Source organism: Pelobates fuscus, chromosome 10 (genome assembly GCF_036172605.1).
Source record: "Pelobates fuscus isolate aPelFus1 chromosome 10, aPelFus1.pri, whole genome shotgun sequence".
NCBI lineage: Eukaryota > Metazoa > Chordata > Amphibia > Anura > Pelobatidae > Pelobates > Pelobates fuscus.
The window spans coordinates 140,517,520-140,531,098 of NC_086326.1; the positions used below are offsets into that span (position 1 = coordinate 140,517,520).

Genomic DNA, 13,579 nt, shown 5'->3' on the forward strand with positions numbered 1-13,579 from the left:
AGACTGAATAGTATCCATTAATATTATGATCTGTATTACAATGAGTAGCCTGGATGCAAAATATCATTCTTGGATTGATACTGACAGGACACTAGTTGTAGGAACACGCTGGTATGCTCAAAGGATAAAAAAGTGTGGGGGGGGGGGGGGGGAGGGTCACTACACATATAGGAACCCTAACAATAAACCAGGGAAATGTCTTGTGAATAGAAAGCAAAGTATTAATTTCGGCACAATGTATATGGCCCATAGTCGGTGGGCAGGAGGCTAGCTTCCACACTCCTCAAGGAGTTCGTGGCGTACGTCCCAGGTAAAGGACGTTTGTCACACTTTCCCACCAAAAGAGAGAGAGTAGCTGCACTGCAACAGGCAGGTAAGAGGTTAATTAAGTATCAAGCCAATAAAATGATTCATTTTAAGTTAACTTATTGAATTGATCATTTCTGTCCCTTTGTGTTACCTCATATTATTGTATATATGTATTGTATATAGGTGTAACGCACAAGAAGAGAGAAGCGTTGAGCTGTAAATGTCCATTTCCGTAGTATCATATGTTAAAGAATAGCTTCAGCAAATTAATTGAAAAATATAACTTATACCTTCTACATAGGATTATATGATTGCGAAGAAGCTTGGTGAGTGTGAAACACATGCCAGTGGTAACTTTGCATCAGAAGTATCCTGCAGCACCCAAAGTCTCAGCACGGTGCCTCCACCTCACTCATTGATACATGAGAGGAACAATGAGAAGATCGTGACCAACAAAAACCAGCTGACTGGAGAGGTGAGGCTGCTGGTGTTGGACATTTAACAGTAAAAACAATGGCTGTGTGCATAATGACTGCATTGTTGTATATATCAGGTTCCTGTAAGGTGTCAGGATATTGCTGTCTTTTTCTCCGTGGAGGAGTGGAAATATTTAGAACGACACAGAGATCTTTATAATAATGTGATGGTGGAAAATCACCGATCTGTCAGCTCGCTGGGTAAGCAGAGATTTACCTATTGTCTTATTTTTTTGAAACACCTAGCCAAGCTGTTTTTGAACACATTGAATCAAATTAGATATAAGCCCTAATGTTGACATCTGATGTAGTAATCTGTATCACCACACCGGCCAACATCATACTGTATTCTGGCACAACTTCAGTGGGATCGTGGCCTATGCATCAGAACATTAACGGTGCAGATTTAGAACCTAACTTCCTAAATTAAATTATATGTAACTAAATTTTATCACAACTAAAACCTTAACCTACCTGTTTTTCTTTAATAACAGAATTAGCTACACAAAACAAATCTTATTCTAAATTTTATTTTTTTAATTAGAAAAGTATCAAAACACAATGTATAATATATACTTTACATTTTATTACATACAATAACAACAACAAACAGACAACTTGCTCAGGGCTTCATAACATGGCATATGGGTCTTCTCTTTGTCCCTATCTTGTCTCGTCCAGAGTTAATCTCTGTTTGCTTCTATTGCGTTTCTATCTATCGGGTCTAACCAATATTTATATATTTTTAGTATTCTGTCTTGCCTTTACACTGAGCCAATTATATCCATTTTCTATCTTCATCTGGAATTTAATTTGATTTTTTTAGTTCTTGTATATTAGAGTTTATTGTTTCAATTTTCTTGCTATTAATATCTTTGTAGCGGTCAAGACGTGAATTATTAAGACCAGATGTTTCTCAGATAATTTTTTGTCTATGATATGTAGCAATGTTGTTTCTGGAGAAATATTCACCTGTGTTTCTCCTATGTCTGTCATAAATTTAAATGAAATGTTCCAAAATTCTCTAATAACTGGGCATTCCCACCAGATATGTAAATATGACCCTCTATACGTATTACATCTCCATCATAAATCATTCAGTTGTGGATATATTACTTTTAATTTAGTAGGTACGAGGTACCAACGGTTCATTACTTTAAATCGATTCTCCTGTAAAGTTATACAATGAATATATCTATTAGTGATGTTCATAACATGATACCACATTTCTAAAGATATATCTATATTTAAATCATCTTCCCAGGCTTTAAATGCTGGGATTTTGGTTCCTTTTTGTGTTATTATATTATTACAAATATATTTCTTATTCTAACTTTTAATGTCACCAAGTACTAGTAATCTTGCTATTCACTCTAAATTATACTTTTTCCTAGACCAGGATTTGAGGCTCAGTAATCACAGTTTCTTAGCTGTCTGTAGCATGCATTCTTTGTGACTCCCATACTGTCTGGGAGACAATCAACATATAGTGCGTGACGTGTGAGCCCTCCAGTAATAGCCCAGTATAGGCTGATCCTAGGGTATAATGGTTATAGTTGATCCCTGTGGCCTGTCACTATGATAGGATAATAGTTAGTGTAATTCAGAGTAATGCCAGCCTGTCTCATGCCTGTGACATCCAGTAATACCTCAATACAACCACGAACATCATGTATTAGGAATGCCACATGTCTGCAGTAATGCTTTAAGGCAAGGGGTATCTGACAGCTGTGACATGATACCTAGAATAACCATCAGTAGGCTATTGCTGGGTTACCTCCCTAGTGAGGATTCCAACAATAGCCCTCTTTCACCACAATTGTCGAGACCCTCAGATTTCAGCAACTCTGAGGTCCGACATCCAAGATATGGGAGCTGTCATAAGGGCCAGGCCTGGACTGGCCGTCAGCAAATAATCGGTGGGCTATGTGGTGGACTATGTTGGCAATGGGCCAATGCTGGCAGGGGAGACCAAAGGATCTCCCCTGCTGGCCCGTGCAGGGCAGCACTCTAAGAGGAAGCTCTGTCCCGTGATGGATTAGGTTTACCGGGGATAGTGAGCAGGAAGCCTCCTGGCAGCCTCTCCTTCTCGTGAGCTCAAATATTATCAGAGCGTTGGCATGGTAACCCACTGAAACACCAGCGCTTGCTGGAGGAAGAGACACTCTGGATGTCCAGACCACATAGCTAGCCCACTGGACCACCAGGGATCAGTGTGCTGCCTCTCACCCAGCAAAGTAATTAGAGGGAGGGGGTAGTAAATGTTTTTCTTTTTTTTTTTTTATAACTGAATTAGTAAATTAATTATTTATGCCCCTATCCTAACCCCTATGTAACACTGCACTAACACACAAACACTCTGTACCCCCTATATTCACACTACACATTCTAAGCCCCCTATATACACAGTACACCCTATACTTACACAAACACACTACACACAATCTACACCCCCTGCACTTACACACAAATGCACTATACACAGTAAAGAAAGAAAAAAGGTTGCGCCAAGGATAAAATAAATAAATAAAGATAAAAATTAAAACAACAATAAAAATATAAAAAATAAAAATAAGTAAAATACAGAATAGTTGGTAAGTTCCAATGGGTGTCTGGAGATAAGATAGGTATAGTCACTAATTCCGCTGTGGGGGTAGGTTCTCTTGTTGTAGTAGTTCCCACCGTCTCGTAATATGGAAGACACAAGGTGAAAGGACTAATCGTGCGGAGTGTATACACTTAATGTGACAGTATTGAAAATATATATGTTACACTCACATTTGGGTGAGCTATAGCCAGCTCAGGGTTTGTAGGCATATAGCGGTATAATCCCCGCTTATGGGATATATTGGTGCTTGTCCTCCAAGGGGTACGTCCAACTCTCAGGAGAAGAGGGAGATAAAAACAGCAGATAGTGCTCTCCGATGATATTAAAAGGTGGTGAATAAAATAAGATAAAATATACTCACAAGTAAAGTGCAGGTCACACTGCACTTTGGAAATAGCGTTAGTGGGATAATCCCCACTTCAGGATATGTAGAATAAAAATGCCAGGAAAAAATAAAATAAGATAAATAATGATAATAGTGTATATAAAATGATAGTGGTACAATTGTCTAACCAAAAATCATTTATTTTAAAATAACACAATATAAATAACCATTTAACGCGTTTCACCGCTGGGGTTTTATCAAAAATGGAATAACATATTACCTGGCACATAAAGAATTTATATAGGTACACTAGTACTTTAAAAAATGGCACCAAGATGACATCATTACTTGGCAGCCAGTCAGAATCATACAGTTTGCATTTTACAAAAGATAAATAAAAACTTTATAACGAAGTTTTAAAACATAGTTATAATAAATTTTAAAATTGCGCGTCACGTGACTTGCACAGCATCTTGGGGAATGTAGTGTGCGAGTCACGTGATCGACGTGAGGTAGCTGATGAGGTAGTGCAGCCGTCCTATTGGTGGGCGGCATGCACTTCTCTAAGGGTGGAACGAAGATCATCACGTGACCCGCGGCCAATAGGGAAGTAGTGTGCGGGTCACGTGGTCGGCAGATCGGAGAAAGGGCGCATGGGAAATGTAGTTTTAAGCGCCCTTTCGTCTGTAGATCGGAATACATGAAGGGAAAATTCATAATATCTATGAGTATAGATAGACATAATGTTTAAATTAGTTGGTCACTAGGCAGAAACACTATGGTTAGACATATTGTATATACATATATAAGATAAATTGATTATAGTGGTATAAATAGGGGGGAAATTAATTTGGGGCATATATATAAGAAATCAAATGTATAACAAATATATAACAAATAGTGTATATATAATCATTGGAGTACATAAAACAATTTAAAATCTGATAACACATTTTATGAACCATTTTAAAAGGAATATTTTTAAAATAAATATTTTTAAAATCACTTTAGGTATAGTAAAACATTTTGAGAGCCATTATATGATAAAATGGTATTAATAGGGATAATTCATAGTAATAAATAAAGACATAGGAAAGCTATATAGAAAAGTGATGATAGTGGGAATCATATGTACATACTGCAACTGTAATGCATACATTAAATGCGTTTTAACATATATATATATATATATGCTGCAAATAGCAGTGGGGAATGCTGTCAGGTTGGGGATATCCTAGACTATAATGCCGTAGGTAACAACTATAAATAGGATAGCCCCAAACTGACAGCAAAGAAATAAAAGTGATAAAATAATTAAATAACAGTAATATTGCCATAAAAAATTAAATAAATCAAAATCAACGTTAAGACCTTGGGGGGTTAAAGTTTGTAAATTGAACACCCACTCCATTTCTAATCTCCCTAGAATATTTTTCATATTTCCACCTCTCCAGGGCATTTTGCATTTCTTGATTCCTATACATTTAAGGAATTTAGGGTCCCGGTTATGTTTAACAAAATGCTTAGATACAGAGTGGTTGGGATATCCATTCTTTATATTTCTGCAATGTTCTGCTAATCTAATCTCAAGACATCTGGTGGTCATGCCCACATATTGGAGGCGACAAGGGCACTCCAATAGATAGATGACGTTAGTGGTATTGCAGCCAATAAAATCTTTTATAGTATAGTTTTTCTTGGTACTATTAGATCTGAAGCTAGTAATTTTGGACTGTGTGGAGGAGTCAGTACTCTTGCATACAATGCATCTTTTGCATTTGTAAAATCCTTTAGCTCCATCTAAAAAGGTGTGTTGGGTATTTTTGATTTCTTTAATGTAATTATTAGTCAAAATGGATCTAAAATTGGGAGCACCTCTAAAAACAATTTTCGGTTGTGTTGGTAAAATGTCTTTCAGGCTATCGTCTTGTTTTAGGAGATGCCAATGCTTTTTGATTGTTTTCTTAATAAAACCACTTTTGTTATTATAGTTAAAAATTATCGGGAGGATGGGAGCTTCTGTGTTATTTTTATCCTTATAGGTGAGAAGGCTCTCTCTCGATTTCTCTTTCACTGTTTGTATAGTGTTATCCAATTTTGTGGGGGAATAGTTTTTTTCTTTAAATTGTTTTTTTAAAAGCTGTGATTGTTCGCTAAAATCATCAATATGGGAACAGTTGCGTCGTATTCGTAAAAATTTACTTTTAGGTGCACTTTCAAGCCATGGTTTGTAGTGACAACTGGTGTGATCAATTGCAGTGTTGGTGCATACTTTTTTAAAATGTGTTTTAGTGTGAATTGTACCTTCCTTGATAAAAATACATAAATCTAAAAAGTTAATTGTTTCTTTACTATATTCACATGTTAAAACAATCCCTCTATTATTTGAGTTAAGATGGGATATAAAAGAGTTAAGTGAGTCCTCCGAGCCTTTCCATATAAAAAACAAATCATCAATATATCTAAAATAGGAGACCAGGTTTTGCTCCCAGGCATGCCGTCCCCAAATGGCGCTGGATTCCCAGTCTGCCATAAAGAGGTTGGCATAGCTGGGAGCAAACACACTCTGTACCCCCTATATGCACACTATCACTCCTGCACTCACACACAAACATACTACACACACTTTATACTGTCTATAAAAACACACTTCACCACCTTCACACAAACACACCATAAACCCCCTATAAACACACACTTCTCCACTATAAATACACACTGTACCCCATACACACACTACACCTATACACACTCTTCTAACCCCATTGTGCCCACTTCACACCTATACACATGTGCACTAAACCTCCTATCCACACACATTACCGCACCTAAACACACATCTGCACTATATCCTCTATATGCATACACACAATGCAACCCCTGCAGCCCATAGATATACACACAGTACAACCCTTACATGCACACACAACACCCCATAGGCCCACACATTCTGCAAGCCCTACAAACACATGCACACACAAACTTTACAGCTCAGAAAAACACACTACTGTTCATAGCCATACATAGTATGCCACAAACAGACCGCTTTACACACAACACAAACCGTCTCCTCTACACACATGCAATCCCACAAACAGCCTCCAAACACATACAACACCACAGGGAACATGCCCACACATGCACTAAACACTTTAACAAAACAGCCATGTCCCATTTTTGTTCTCTGGTATCCCACTATTGGGTACACCAGAGACAAGTCACTAGCAAACACAGTGCATGCTTGCATTGTTCAGAAAAAAAAGACAAGATATTTTTTTCATCCGAGAGCACTAGATGCTGTGGTGGGGCATCATACTAACATTTGACGAAGAGAGGTGCTAGTAATTGGTGATGTCATAATTCACCCCTTTTCTGGCCCCCTCCCTCCTAGTGGGCTGCTCGGCCTTTAGCTGTCTTGTCCCAGTCCGCCTCTGATAAGGGCACTTTACTTATCACTAAGATGTAAAATGTTGGTCAATTCATATGTTTGTTTTCTATTTATTCTGGTTGTTGGCAACAAATATATTTTACAGCAATACATCTCTTTTCAACAGGATGGTGCTATGGGCAAAAATTCCCCTGAAGAAATTGACACCCCAGTTTCTTCACCGGGTTCTGCAAAAGAAGCAAAATATGATGTTAAAACTGAAGAAAGAACACACTGTAAAAGAATAAACAAACCCCAGAAGCTACAGGAGTCATCAGTGAGAAGTGAGGTAGAGGAATTGGCCTCATACGAAGATGGACATTTAATTGCTTCAAACTTGTATACATCCAGAGAACAAACAGAAGCAAAATCGGTTCCTATCAAAGAAAAATCAACTTCATTAGATGAATGGGACATGGCAGGTACTAACGTTTACACCTGTACAGAACATAGAGAATATCCAAGTACTCAGGTTCAAGGGGAATCAGCCCCATGTGAAGAAAATCCTCTTACATCTGCAATTTATACAACAACAGATCAGAAGCCACCAGAATGTACCTTCACTCATTCTAAAGAGAAATTAACCTTTTTTGATGGTGTAAACGTTACAGATCCTCACAATTACCCAACTACAGAACATACACAGGCAAAATATACATCGACTCACATTCTGAATGAGTCCTCCTCTGGTGAAGAGGGAAATCTTACAAACAATGAAATATACCCAGAAGCACAGCAATCAAAGAGTGAATATCCTGGTATTCACATTAATAATAAATCTGTGTCATACCAGAATCTCAAAGACGTTTATACAACCAAAAACGATAAAACACAAACAGACCATACATTTAGTTCTATTAAAGAGGATATTTGTACACCTATAGAACATAAAGAGGCTGAATGTAGAACTATTTCAATTAAAGAAGACTCAGCATGTAAAGAAGGAACCAATACAATCACTAATATTTATACACCTACAGAACAAATAATCACACAGTATACATCTGCTCTTATTAAGGAGGAATCTGATTCATGGGAAGGAGGCAGGTTTGTAGACAATGGTTTTTATGGACTCACCGAGCATAAACAATTAGAATGTACATCAAGTCCTATTAAGGAGGAACTGGTCTCATGGGAAGAAGGACATCTCACAGAAGATGACATTTACACACTCACAGAATGCATGGCAAGGAACAGCAGTGCACATACCTCTAACCATAGCTTTCCAGCAATAAAGTGTGAGGATATTTTTGATGATCAACATGTTTTGCGATCTCACCAAGGACCATACGCTGCAGAAAAGATATACAACTGCTCTCAGTGTCCGAAATGGTTTACCAGTTATTCAGATCTGGCCAAACATCAGTCGGCAGTTCATAAAGGAAAGAGTCTGTCCTGCTTACAATGTGGCAAACAATTTCTGTGTAAATCAAATCTTGACAGACATTTCATGATTCATACAGGAAACAAACCATTCACATGTTCAGAGTGCGGGAAATGTTTTACTGACAAGTGGAAGCTTCTTAGACATCAGTGGGTCCATACGGGAAATAAACCCTATTCATGTTCAGATTATGGGAAATGTTTTACTGACAAGTGGAAGCTTCTTAGACATCAGTGGGTCCATACGGGAAATAAACCCTATTCATGTTCAGATTGTGGGAAATGTTTTACAGATAAGTCAAGTCTTGCAGCTCACCACAGGATTCACACAGGATAGAAACCATTTGCATGTTTTGCTTGTGGGAAATCCTTTTCCAGTAAGTCACATCTTGTCACACATCAGAGGATTCACACAAATGAAAAACCGTACTCGTGTCTTGTATGCGGGAAATATTCAAAATGAAAGATAATAGTGCAGACTGTTTAAGCAGGAAGATAAAACTCTCAATAATGACAGTGCTCTGTGTGTATAAGGTGCTTAATTAAAATACAACCAATGTATATGTGTAGCAGCTCAAAAATACACATAAATGATAAAACTAAAAAAATGAACTAGGTAGAGAGTACCACCAAAAGTTATTAAGTGGAGCGCTAGATATGAATACACTTACCCCTCAGAAATTGGGGGAGGTATATAATGACAAAAGAGATATATTCTGAAAAATATAAAGTGAAATACAAACTAGTGCAATATATAGAGTCCCCCAGAGTGATATGTATGGAGGTATGGACCACACTCACATGGTGTAGAGCCCTATCAGGATAGGCTCAAATCTCATAGGCAGAGGTATATTAGGTAATACCAAACCCTTCCCCGGATTCTTGGCTTGATGATCCTCAATATGGAGTCAAAACGGAACAAAATATCCTTGTGCAGATTGTAAAGTGCAATACATAGCCGAAGTGCAAGTGACTACTCGCCTTTTGGGATGCCAGCTATACTAGTGTCATGTCATACATGTCATGATTCCCTTTTATTCCAGAAGTTTGGTCCTTAAGGGGTTAATGGGAACACATCCCTTCTTGTGCAGCAGGAGAAGAAGGTGGTAAGGATCCACAGGACTTGATTAGATTAGTAGAATACACTTTATTGTTACAAAATAAAAAATGTAAGTATAAATAATACCGATAAACAGTATATACAGTCTTGGGTGGTCCTCCTTTCACCGAGACGCGTTTCGCCAAACGGCTTTCTCAATCGGCATGTCTGTTTTCCTGCTGCCTCTGTGTTTAAATCCGTGGAATGTTATTCTGATTTGTCACCGCATACCTTCGGTGGCCAATCATTGCGCTGCTGTTTTGAGGTGTGTATTACCAGCTGTAGCCTCTGATAGCCCAAAACCGGAAATTACGTTGTGGACCAGACTCAATGTCAAATGAGGTCCGCCCACCTGATGAATGTATCCTGGATGCGTCTGTAATGTGTAATTTCTTGTAGGGGCTGTGCGGAAATCATAAGTGTGGGCAATTGCTTTGGATAGTAAATTGAGGAACATACACTAACTGATGGCAAACTGACATGTTACATTGGAGATGTGTTTTATCTGGCCATATAGAAACTCATAAGTATGCAGTCCGTTATTAGTATAAAGTGAAAGAGAAAAACAAGGGAAGAAAATGGAAATAAAAACGTGGAAGAATCAATAATTACAAAAAGGCAGGATTATATAATTATTCACCTATTCATCCCTTTATGGAGTAGAACAGAATTTTAATATATTAAATATATAATTAAAGGGACACTATAGTCACCTTAACAACTTTAGCTTAATGAAGCAGTTTTGGTGTATAGAACATGCCCCTGCAGCCTCACTGCTCAATCCTCTGCCATTTAGGAGTTAAATCCCTTTGTTTATGAACCCTAGTCACACCTCCTTGCATGTGACTTGCACAGCCTTCCATAAACACTTCCTGTAAAGAGAGCCCTATTTAGGCTTTCTTTATTGCAAGTTCTGTTTAATTAAGATTTTCTTATCCTCTGCTATGTTAATAGCTTGCTAGACCCTGCAAGAGCATCCTGTATGTGATTAAAGTTCAATTTAGAGATTGAGATACAATTATTTAAGGTAAATTACATCTGTTTGAAAGTGAAACCGTTTTTTTTTTTCATGCAGGCTCTGTCAATCACAGCCAGGGGAGGTGTGGCTAGGGCTGCATAAACCTTTATGGAGTAGAACAGAATTTTAATATATTAAATATATAATTAAAGGGACACTATAGTCACCTGAACAACTTTAGCTTAATGAAGCAGTTTTGGTGTATAGAACATGCCCCTGCAGCCTCACTGCTCAATCCTCTGCCATTTAGGAGCTAAATCCCTTTGTTTATGAACCCTAGTCACACCTCCCTGCATGTGACTTGCACAGCCTTCCATAAACACTTCCTGTAAAGAGAGCCCTATTTAGGCTTTCTTTATTGCAAGTTCTGTTTAATTAAGATTTTCTTATCCTCTGCTATGTTAATAGCTTGCTAGACCCTGCAAGAGCCCCATGTATGTGATTAACGTTCAATTTAGAGATTGAGATACAATTATTTAAGGTAAATTACATCTGTTTGAAAGTGAAACCGTTTTTTTTTTCATGCAGGCTCTGTCAATCACAGCCAGGGGAGGTGTGGCTAGGGCTGCATAAACAGAAACAAACAAAGTGATTTAACTCCTAAATGACAGTGAATTGAGCAGTGAAATTGCAGGGGAATGATCTATACACTAAAACTGCTTTATTTAGCTAAAGTAATTTAGGTGACTATAGTGTTCCTTTAAATCAATCTTTATGTACACACATGAAAAATGATTGTTTATATTGAGAAAAAGACAGCAAATGTATTTTTGATCACCACATAATAATAACACATATATTAGTAAAATAAAAAATATAATTTTCATCTGAATGTTGGAGAAAAAATACTAAAAATTGATATATAGTAGTTATGGAAGGTAATTAAAAAGCTAAAACAGTTCGCCAATAAAATATATTGAAAAATGGTACTGAAATTAAAAAAGGTGATTGGGATGTGTGAACATTCTATACTAACATTCTAAATGAGGTATTGTGGTGGTCCCTGATCGGGAGCTCCCACCAAGGGGTTTAATTCACCTCCCGAACAGTGACCACCACAATACCTCATTTAGAATTTTAGTATAGAATGTTCACACCTTGCAACATAAGTGTCAAAACCGCAAAGGAAACAATTAATGAGTGCTTCCCTGGGTGGCCGCCATTTGTACAGGCGAATGCCACCAGGGGGAGCATTTGTGGATTGTTTTCTGACTCGTTTGTATCCTGAACGAGCGCCTCCCCGATGTCCCATTAGAACGTTCACACCAATTTTTTCAGAACGCTCGCACTCGCAACATTGGTGTGAAACCACAAAGGAAGTAATTAATGAGTGCTCCCCTGGGTAGCCGCCATTCGTACAGACGAATGCCATCCAGGGGGAGCATTAGTCCCCCGAAAGGAGACTCTTCCCTTGTCTGGGTTTCACACCAGGACCTCGCGAATGGAGACTAGTCGATCAAGGGATCGAGGCGAGGATCTCTGAGATTGGTGTGGGAACTTCTGGGGCACTGGCAAGTTTTGGCGGGCTCTCATGAGCCGGACAAAGAGACCAGCTCTTTTTCAGCGGGCGGACTTTTCTGTGCCAGGCACAGAGGCTCTTGAGAAGAAGACCCCTGGTAGTTGGTGTGGGGAACCCTGGGTATTTAGTGGCAGGCTTTGGGGACAAAGGGAACGGAGTTCCTTCCCGCACTGGGACCTCGGGGAGGGGGAGGATTGTGGGATGTGTGTTTGTGTGTGTGTGGGATCCACACTTTGTACGGAGTGTGGCCAATAAAATTATATTGTATCTTCAGGACGCTGTGTTGTATGGTTACTGGGGGGAAATGGGTCCCTTTACACTCTGAGTGTTTCCTCAGTGGCTGAAGGCAAGGAATTAGCGGAGGTAACCGGTTGGGTTACCCGAGTTTCGCTACATTCACCTTGTTATGTGGGTAGTGACTGTAATTATCCATATTGTGTGGGTAGTGACTGTGATTACACATATTATGTGGGTAGTGACTGTGATTATCCTTGTTATGTGGATAGTGACTGTGATTATTCATATTATGTAGGTAGTGACTGTGATTATCCTTGTTATCTTGGTAGTGACTGTGATTACCAATATTATGTGGGTAGTTACTGTGATTACCCATATTATGTGGGTAGTGACTGATTACCTATATTATGTAGGTAGTGACTGTGATTACCCATATTATGTGGGTAGTGACTGTGATTACCCATATTATGTGGGTAGTGACTGTGATTACCTATATTATGTGTAGTTAGTAACTGTGATTACCCATATTATGTAGGTAGTGACTGTGATTACCCATATTGTGTGGGTAGTGACTGTGATTACCTATATTATGTGTAGGTAGTAACTGTGATTACCCATATTATGTAGGTAGTGACTGTGATTATCCATATTGTGTGGGTAGTGACTGTGGTTATCCATATTGTGTAGGTAGTGACTGTGATTATTCTTGTTATGTGGGTAGTGACTGTGATTATCCATGTCATGTGGGTAATGACTGTGATTATCCATATTGTGTAGGTAGTGGCTGTGATTAACCATATTGTATGGGTAGTGGCTGTGATTATCCATGTTATGTGGGTAGTGGCTGTGATCAACCATGTTATGTGGGTAGTGACTGTGATTATCCATATTGTGTGGGTAGTGACTGTGATGATCCATATTGTGTGGGTAGTGACTGTGATTATCCATATTGTGTGGGTAGTGACTGTGGTTATCCATATTGTGTAGGTAGTGACTGTGATTATTTTTGTTATGTGGGTAGTGACTGTGATTATCCATGTTATGTGGGTTATGACTGTGATTATCCATATTGTGTAAGTAGTGGCTGTGATTAACCATATTGTATGGGTAGTGGCTGTGATTATCCATGTTATGTGGGTAGTGGCTGTGATTATCCATATTGTGTGGGTAGTGACTGT

At 38.4% G+C, this 13,579-nt stretch overlaps 2 protein-coding genes across 2 annotated transcripts; both read left to right on the forward strand.

The window, feature by feature from the left end:
- The first annotated feature begins 513 nt into the window (after window positions 1-513).
- On the forward strand, window positions 514-5,674 carry LOC134574815 (zinc finger protein 282-like). Its single transcript, XM_063433880.1, has 3 exons — window positions 514-784; window positions 863-986; window positions 5,637-5,674. Exons 1-3 carry the CDS (start codon window positions 617-619, stop codon window positions 5,672-5,674), a joined length of 330 nt encoding a protein of 109 aa, XP_063289950.1. The 5' UTR covers window positions 514-616.
- Window positions 5,675-7,281: 1,607 nt separating this feature from the next.
- LOC134574816 (zinc finger protein 547-like) lies at window positions 7,282-8,865 on the forward strand. Its single transcript, XM_063433881.1, has one exon. It carries the CDS (start codon window positions 7,282-7,284, stop codon window positions 8,863-8,865), a length of 1,584 nt encoding a protein of 527 aa, XP_063289951.1.
- The last annotated feature ends 4,714 nt before the right edge of the window (window positions 8,866-13,579 follow it).